At 30.6% G+C, this 10,381-nt stretch overlaps 1 protein-coding gene across 1 annotated transcript; it reads left to right on the plus strand.

Moving 5' to 3' along the window:
- Positions 1–8,091: 8,091 nt before the first annotated feature.
- TRIADDRAFT_59605 (uncharacterized protein) lies at positions 8,092–9,443 on the plus strand (the record flags this gene model as incomplete). The annotated part of the gene is made up of 3 exons (XM_002115509.1): positions 8,092–8,212; positions 8,877–9,182; positions 9,421–9,443. The coding sequence occupies 3 exons, from the start codon at positions 8,092–8,094 to the stop codon at positions 9,441–9,443; spliced, it is 450 nt and encodes a 149-aa protein (XP_002115545.1).
- Between the last annotated feature and the right edge of the window lie 938 nt (positions 9,444–10,381).

Here is a 10,381-nt window from a genome sequence, read left to right on the forward strand (position 1 = left end):
CATTTCCATGATAACTTACAGTCTACCATAAGTAAATTACAATCATAATGATTCGAACTGTAAGTAGATGATTTGCATTCCCTATTATAACTATTAATTTCAGTATGTGTATAAGTGTCACTGTCATAAAAAGTCAGTGCTATATTAAAACACAGTATATCCAAATTAGAAGTTAACTAAATAAGGATAGTCTAATAGAATTATCCTAACATAGATATTTCTACTGTAATACAGTATATAACACTGTAACACTACGCTATTCAGAAATAAGAAATTTTAATTCTTTTTATACTTCATGACGTAACTACAATAATAATGCCACCTGCTGTATATTACAGTCATACTTAAATCATTTCAATAATAAATTACTTATAGATAAATTGTCAAATATTATTATCAATAATGAATGATACTTAAACTCATCAGCTAGGGGCCGTCGAGTGTACTAGCTAAAAATTTAAAATGAAAAAGCCATTGCAGATCTACATAAAAAATCTATTCTCAAAATGATTGCAAGAATTCATGTACTAGCCTTCTATCCTGTAATAATTGGCATTCATTTCGGTAATTTAATCGATTTAGTCAATCGTTCTTTTAATTTTATAATATAAATCTTAATACATGGTATTACCAAATGGAAAGTTATTTTTTTTCCGGGTAAAAAATACTTCACTTAGTGTTATCAATAGAGAGAATTTATATGGCGTTTAAATTTAATCAGATATACGCATTCTTTTTATTGCCTTTTGTAGCTTAAAATTTAATTTTCTAGCTCTGTTGTCTCTGAAATTTACTTTGCGCAATATTCTACCATGACATTTTTAATAATATAGACGAAAATAGTGATTACCGCTGGTATTACCAATATGAAGCGTCATTATCATATAAAGAAATACTAATTACTTACATCAACTTCCAAATGCTTCTAAAGTATTGAAATAGAATTATGTATAAGCATAGCAAGAGAAGCATGCTGTAATTTTCTATCGCCTCGTATGTTGTTACGGCTATTCCAATAAAGATAGTAAACTTTTTTAGTCATATTTGCGATGTCTTCATAAGATCTGTTTATCCTTTTAGCTTATGGTTTGAATCAGCCTGTGCCTGATTGCAGTGACTTAGGTATCTACGCCATAGATTTGATATTTTTAACTTGTTAGATTGCAAGCCAAGATTATCGGTGAAATAATCGACATAAAATAGTTTAATAGAAAATACTTGATATTAATAGATAATCTAATATAGAGATTATACTAGAAGTTTAATTTCAGTCAATGTTCTTCTAATTCAACGACTAGATCCGCTACCTTCGATGAACTCTGTAAGCTCAACGATAGTATGCAGAAATTTCAAAATTAGCTGGAATCCTATAGCTGTCCGATCGTCATGTTCATCCGTTATTCGATATCGAATTTCTTATAAAATCTATTCGTCCAATGGCGACTCAAACTGGCATTCTACCTGCAACGAAACCTCACAACTTTACTGTAATATAGAACTTGAAAAGGGACTTATTGGAGCTACGGTTGTTTACAAAGTTATAGCATTTACTCACTCCAATCCAAGGTTGCAATCAAGCAGTAAAGATAATAGAGATTGGCCTAATGTTTCTTGTAAGTAGAATTATAGTCTCTAAAAAGCGATCTTTTAGTCCAATCATGACTTGTGCATATTGGGTGATTCAGAATCAGAAGCATCATAAAATGTATTAATTCGTTACCAAAAATTGATAATATCTGGATTAAGATTAATTGGAGTACTTTCAGAGATAGATCTACCAGCAATGATCTATAAAAGTAACGTGATAGCAGAACAACATTTTTTATACAGAATACATCTACTGATAAATCAAGTTAAAAGTATGGTAATAGCCGACTAAGATGATTTTAAGAAAAAAAACTACTGAAAAACATGTGTAAAATTAACATGATTATTTTAAGAGAATAATCCTACGTTAATGAAGTCTAAAAGTAGCATAATAGCAGAATAAAATTATTTGCAGCGAGTAGATCGACTGATAATCAAGTATAAAAGTAGACCGATAGACGATTAAGATTACTTGCGTAGAATAGATCGACTGATAATCGAGTATAAAAGTAAAGTGTTGGCCGACTAAGATTACTAGTTGAGAAGATCTACTGACAAACAAATAAAGAAATAGCGTTATAGCCCATTAAGATTATTCGCATAAAATAGATCTGCTAATAATCAAGTGTGAAAGTAGCATGATAGACCATTATGATTTACGATCAAAGAACGGATCTGTAACAGAAGGCTTGCGTGATCTAGCTGAACTAATAGTCCGTCGGGTATTTCGTCTCTGTAATGTAACTTAGTATTGTAATTGTAGACTGTTAGCCATGTTTAGTATAATGTACGGTAGATATTTATCCTAAGAGATATTTGGTAGCTATAACTATAGACTGCAGTGGTAGAGACTCTATGCTAGAGTACAGATGACTACTATATACAGTAAGCTGTTGAGTTACTAATATGGCTATAGGTAAAAATAGAACTGTAAATCATATATTAGGATATGGTTAATTCATTGTACTTGGGCTGGTCTGAATAATGTCTACGTAAGTACTGTAGTTGTATCCATATTGGATTAATGATGGTCGCAGTAGAATAGTCTTTCTAAGAATAATTTAACTATGTGTAATATAAGGTAAAAGGCAACCATGCGGATAGTAGCTGCCAATGCTACGAAAAGTATAAAAGCATGCAACTTTAGATTATTCTGTTAGTTCGTTGTAGAAGTCTTTAGTAGCAGTATTCGGCTAGAGTAGAGCTGTGTGTGGTTAATCTTTGCATAAGATTCAAGAAAGCCCTTATTTTCTAAAATTTTGGAATCTCGTGATTGGTATATATCACAGTCTCCTACTAACTTAGAGACTAATGGTAATGGAGCTAACTTGCTTCTGTTATAAGAATTACTCCAGCTCCCTTAATTAAGTATTTCGAATGCTTTACTTTATTAATGCTACGAGCGCCGACAAAATACTGTCTAGTAATCTATTAAACGTGGAACTAAGCAGTTAAATAGCAACAGGTCTTTATATACTCTTGCTTTAGACCGGTAGTACATACCAGATAATTGTACCGACTATAATTATTATATAAGATCATTATGAAAAAACAGGCAAATGTAGTTAAAATAATTTAGTACTGGAAAAACAAGGTAATTGCAAACATCACTAATAAATAAAAGTTAGTCATAAGCCAATTAAGGCCTTGAGGCTCTGGACGACAAAAGCATCCTGGCATTTACAGTGCCGAAAATAATCGACAATATTAAATTAACAATACCTATCTAATACTACAGCATGTCAAGCAAATTGACGAAAAGACCACAATCTGTGTTCGGTTATATATTTCAATAGACAAAAATAACCTAAGTTACTTCTAAAAACTAATGCAATGTAACCTATTAAGAACAGAACTGCTCAGTTGTTAATAAAGGCCGTTATATGGAGCATTGCACCTTCACAAGATCTTTTGACAATCAAGTGTAAAAGTAGTGTGCTAGCAATTTAGTATAGTCTCATCTTACCATATAACCTTAATTGGATCGAGATCTATTCTATGTAACTCCTGAAATTTGTTTATGTATTAACTCTCTACATTATTCTTGAAATAATATAAAAGTTAAGCCTCAACCACCTACGGATTGCGAAACATTGACAGATGATGAAAATCAACGCGTTACTTTAAAATGTCGCTATCATGAGGATTGCTACTTCGGCGAAAGCTACAAATATGATTTCTATTTGGGTGTAAGAGATTCATCTGAAAAGCCTAAAAAGGTAATTTATCCTTATAATCGATAACTTGCTACATAATTTCAAAATTAAATAGGGTAAGGCTAATTAGTAGCGCAAGATGGATAAGCTAATAAACTGTTATTTTGAAATTAAGTTACAGACACTTGAATAAATCTCTGTATAGAAAGTTCAGAATTCTTATTATTAGTATCTAAATTCAATCATCATCTAATTTACTCCTGCAGTTTACAGTAGAAGACTCAATTTCCAAAGTTCTGGACTATTCCTATTTTACAGTAAACGTAAACTACTACTGGTACGCTCTCAGTGTGGTTTCATTTACTGGTCAAAAAAGCGATTTTACCGATCAAATTAATTTCACACTACCTAATTCCAAGCCAAAACCGCATTCAATTACTTCATTATCTACGGATCCTATAATAATGTCATCTATAACGTCCTTCGTAACGAGTTCAACAATTGCTATCTTAACGCAAGCACTACTTATAACCAATTCAGTAAGCACAAGATCGACTTTAAATGTGCCTTCGGTCAGTTCTACATCTTTAAGACCCACTATATCTTCGTCGACATCGAGTGGCATATCTATAATACCGACTAAAACATTATCGTCGACGAGTAGACAACATTACCCGTCAACTGCAAAAGAACCTACAAAAAAGTCTACAAAATCTACGACTAATTCACCAGTAACTTTGTCACCATCATCCTCGGTTCCTAGATTTACGAATAATACTCTATCACCTGATATCACATGCAAAAATCTAGGTAAACATATTTACAGATCTAGGCCAAATTAAAATTCTACATACTTTCTCTCTATATATTACGGCTAATGTATACGTTATATACTTGCGAAGTTTTATAACAAATAAGCGCTATATTATTTCGATATGATGTCATTACGACAATTTTATCTAGCTTGCAAATAATATTTAGACAACTCTTCTATTCTCTACGAATTTATATTATAATCATATTATCTCCATAATATTTCAATCTAACATTTACTTGAGGCAATACCTGAAATAATCCGGTCAAAAATAGATATAGGCTAGATTAAATTACTAATCTAGTTGTACCATAAATTTATAGCGTATTATAGCCTGACTTAGATTAGTTAATCGATTAATTATTAGAACTGTATCGTCAATAGTGCGAATAATTATCGGAGTACTGAAACAGTTTTATTTTCAAAATGGAACAGTATCATTAAATTAAGTAAAAAAAAGTACTAGAAGTTAATTATACCATGGTTTTGAAATAGTTTTAACTTAGCTATGATAATAATTAGTACTGTATCTTCAATAGTTCTAATCGTTATCGGAATGCCAAAAGTTTTATTTCCGATATTATTAAGTTAAATGTAAATTAAAGTATCGAAGGTTGACTATTTAGTTTATCATCTTCCCACATCTATTTGTAGTTCTTAGAAACACGTTTAATTTATTTCAATATTTCAGCTAAATTTATTTCTTAGTATTAAAAATCTTTAGGAGTAATTAATTACCTTAGCAATATTGTATAATTCTATAGAGTAGTCTATTCAAATTCAGTAGAAGATATAATGGAAATACATTCATAAATTTATAAATAACAGTATCGATTAACTTTTGTACCTAGAGTGAGCTCTTTGACATTATCTACTTTACTATAAGCTAATCACATATCTAGTAACCCTGCTAGAAGTAACTTCTCGGTCTTTTTAGGGTTCTTTGTTGTAAAAGACATCCAATAAATACTCCGATTGTCAATATATCCGTACATAGCTAATAATGCTTCCTCTATGTTACATTTCTTATTGTTAATCACTTTGTTGTATAATCTTTCGTATCAGCTTTGAATCGATTCGCCTAATTTTCGCTTAATATTAGATTTAGATCACTTGCCAACTGTTCGTAATGTGAAGTTAGTAATGGAATGTGATACATGCAAGATTAATTGGTATCCACCAAATATTAATTCCCGATGTCTGCCTTTCATTCAATACCAAGTTCATTATGATATTCTTCGGATATTTCCAAAAATATTAATCAATGGAATACTGTTTGTGATTCTATAAATGATACAAGTTGTCAGTTTCCAATCAACAGTAGTACAGTAGGTTCTACTTTAATCTATGAAGTCATCACTATATTTACATGGACAAATTCGAAGTCTAAATTACGTAGACAGACTTATCTGGACTTTCGCTGTAGGTTTTTAACGTGGAGTGGCTTTTATTTCTAGATTGATATTATAATATTAACAATTTTAGAAGGGATTAATTAAATAATAAGGTATGATATTGTTGCATTTGATAATAATGGAAATTATGATTTAATTTGTATATTATATTAGTTAAACCGGAAAAACCCAAGGATTGCTATAGCTGTATCGATTATCATCAAAGAAAGGTCGAATTAACTTGTTATCATTCTGAAAGGTGCCTAGCTGTAACTGCACATATATACAATTTCTATCTATTGCAACAAAACTCAATCTTTAAAGTTTTAGAGGTAAATAATAATACATGGTAACATCTTAGAGTTAATTTCTATTTCATGGAAAATTGAAGGATTTGCAATAGCTTAGAATAGTCCGGTAATAAAATAGAGAAGTATTTAATATTATAAGTAACACCTTTATGTGATAATTTTAGCCATATTACATAAACTTAGAATGGTCCAGCATTAACATAGAGATGCATTCAACACTGTTAGTATTACATTTAGGTTGTGATTTTAGTTATATGCCATAAAAAACAAAGATATAGGAGGTTATAGTTAGCACTAAAATTTGGCGATCTATCATTATTTTCAATCATAAAATTAGTAATTTCGAAATTAGGAAGGTTTATTATATGCATTAGAAGGACGTATATTTCAGTTAGATAAATTAAAACCAGCACAACAAGTAGAAGATTACTGTCTTAACGTATCCCTAAACTTAATCTTAATTTCTCTCTAAATCAAATCATCTAATCCTCTTTCATATACCTACGCTACTTAAATCATTATCAAATGAATATCTTTTAACCACAGAGGGTATCAACCTTGTAATATCGTTTTCACAGTAATTTTAGTCCACAGAGGAATCCAGTACTATAAAAGCTTTTTATTACAAGGTTCTAAAGAATAGTACAGCAATAATTAATTACTCACAAGAATCTAGTCTAAAGTAATCTGAGCTCAATTAGATATCAAATCTTTTCTCCTCCTTTACGCTCAGATTTGTACACCTTATATACTTTTCTCTGAATCTATTTAAGGCAATAACATCGTCTACAATCAGACATGAATCATCACTACATTTTACAGTATTAATCAAACTGCTACAATATTATTACTTTACCATTAATGTCCAACACCGTAAGGTATTGGGCATCTTTACAATCTTAGTATTTCAAGTCGTATAACGTCCTGTACCATAACTAGTTAACAGCTATATTAGTGAATAACACCTTCTAATATAGTAGTTACCAGTCACCTAAATCTAGCAGCACAAGAATATCTATTTTTAGAAACTTAACTATTCTAAATATAGTACGCAACACAATCAAATATAGCTATCGCTACAAGCAAATATAGGGTGCATCACTACAAACCTGCATACTGTACATACGAAATCAACTAAATGCTACTATTCAATATAAATCATTGATTTTACCACATTATCTCGATATCATAGACTATTAACCTATCATAGCTCATCGCAATGCAGGCATTATTATAATCTATCAGAATTTATTAATAACTTACATTCCCACATGTTTACCATTATTACCTATCAGAAGCGATCCCTATAATTGATTAATGTATCTAATAATAATTAATCGACAAGAATAAATTAATCCAAGTTGGAAGTTAAATTGCAGCACTACTGAGGTATTCTGAGCTTCAACGCTAGTAATCTTTGCTATTTCAGTCCTAATCTTTGTAGCACAGAATAGCTAGCCAATACTTAAAAAGATTTATGATTTTCGAGTAACACTTTACTCTTTCAGTATCGTATTTATCTTAGAAAAGCTACTAATGACTTCAATATCAAGCAGTTGCCAACTAAAATGCGTACAAATATATATATATTAACATATACATAAATAATTCTTATTTTTCGCTACCGAGTATTTTAATTTTATATTATAGATTAAATGTAAAATATTTAAACTTTACTGGATAATATTTACACAATTTGTTCATATTAGATCCCTCAAAGTGATGCTAGTACCTTGGCCATCGGATTTAATCATCTTAAATATGATACTAATTACTATTGGTTTAGTAATGCTGTTAATAACTACAATATAAGCAGCGACAATTCGACCATGTCGCATTTTTCTATATTATCAACAAAAGCATACGCTAGCTCTGTTGGTACTCCATCTACTATTTGTGAATATCTAACTATCCAATCTGGAAGACCTGATAATCAATGTAATGATACAGGTTGGCATCCAATATTAGCTTTATTAAATAGATCATATACAGATTGAGTAAACGAAATATTACATCAGATAATGATTTCTTTTTACTAATTAATACTGTAATTTAATTCAACATTTTTCATGCAATCTTCTAGAAAGTAATCTACTTCTTTATTAACAGCTATCAGAGAATGACTACTGTAGCATAATGATACCATAAGAAATGATAATCTCTGTTTTAAATCCGCTCATCAACTTTAAGTGTAGTAGCGTTATAATAATCAATCAAAGTTTACTATCGTAAAAGTTTAATCTTAAGATTATAAGTACAATTAAAGGACTACTTTAATCAAATACTCATATCCGTCTACAATACATAGGATTTTCCGATCTTAGATAAAAACAATGTTCCCGTTTTACTTATTGTACAAGTTTAAATAAATCTTCATAAGCTATCTGAATAGAATAGTACCGTGCCATACTGACTTTGAATATAATATCACATCCAGTTCTTTTACTCATTAAAGTCTGACTTATAACTATCTTCGAGTCAAGTTAACTATCGCACATTATATCATATACCATTACTAATTCCAAATTAGATTATGCATCTGATGTATTATATATATCCTTTCATTTGATATTTCATCCCTGAAAAGTATTAAATGTATCGTGTGTATCTTTAGGTGTTAATATTAGCAATGTTAGACTAGAAGCTACTTGGACGGCAGTCTATGTTAAGTGGGATACCGAAATTGCGAAAGCCGAAGAAAATTGTTCATTAAAAGTTTATTATCAACTGGAGTATGCTGTTGTCAGAAATGGAACCGATACTGATAATTGGATGATAGCTTGCAAAAATATCACTTCCAAGGAATGCTTTTTCAAACGAGATTGTTCCACGCTAAATAAATCACTTATCTACAAAATAACGGCTACAAATCACCATGGTCAAATCTTAACCGTTAGCAGTAATCAAACTTATTTTCCAGGTCAGTTTAAGCAATACAATGGATATAAAATTTTAAATAAAACGATTCATACGTACAACAATTCAAACTTTCATGAGCAGTTGTACAAATTGGTAACAGTGGTTTATTAACCATTATTGATTAACGGAAACGTGTCTTATTAAAGCGTAAGATTTCACGCTATAAGTTATTAAGTCATTTTAGTATTTATATTAGTGACCAGTTTTAAATAAACTGATTCATACATTCTGTAATTCAGATTTTGATATAAAGTTGGATTAATTGCTAATAGTAGGTTTGTCGACCATTAGTGAATAACCAAATAAGTCTTTTCGAAATAAATTGTTTTGTTGCGTGTACTACTACGAGTCTTTTTAGGATTTTTGGTAGTGGTTATAGACTAACTGTTACACTCCTGTAATGTAACTTAGTATTGTGATTGTAGATTGCTAGCCATGTTTAGTATAATGTACGGTAGATATTATCCTAAGATATACAGTATTTGGTAGCTATAACTATAGACTGTAGTGGTAGAGACTCTATGCTAGAGTACAGATGACTATATACAGTAAGTTGTTGAGTTACTGATAAGGTTATAGGTAAGAATAGAACTGTAAATCATATATTAGGATATGGTTAATTCATTGTACTTGGGCTGGTCTGAATAATGTCTACGTAAGTACTGTAGTTGTATCCATATTGGATTGATGATGGTCCGCAGTAGAATAGTCTTACTAAGAATAATTTAACTATGTGTAATATAAGGTAAAAGATTGCCATGCGGATTGTAGCTGCGAATGCTACGGAAAGTATAAAAGCATGCAACTTTAGATTATTCTGTTAGTACGTTCAAGAAGTCTTTAGAAGTAGTATTCGGCTAGAGTAGAGCTGTGTAGTTGATCTTTGTATATGATTCAAGAAAGCCCTTATTTTTCTAAAATTTTGGAATTTCGTGATTGGTATATATCACAACTCCACTAGTGACAAAGTTGTTTAAAAAAGCCAATCCTTGCAGAGAATGCCACTTACTAACTTAAAGAGGCGAAATTAGCTATATCACCAAATAATTCAGTTCCAACGACCGAATACTATAGTATAATTATAGCGTTACTAATAGTGTAGACGAGGTGGTCAAAGATTTACTACTATTTATTACTAAAGAAATCTTGGCACCCACGATTATAGTCTTTACGATTCAATAGCAATTGATAAACTAGTTG

The sequence above is a fragment of the Trichoplax adhaerens genome, genomic scaffold (genome assembly GCF_000150275.1).
Source record: "Trichoplax adhaerens TRIADscaffold_11 genomic scaffold, whole genome shotgun sequence".
Classification (NCBI taxonomy): domain Eukaryota; kingdom Metazoa; phylum Placozoa; class Uniplacotomia; order Trichoplacea; family Trichoplacidae; genus Trichoplax; species Trichoplax adhaerens.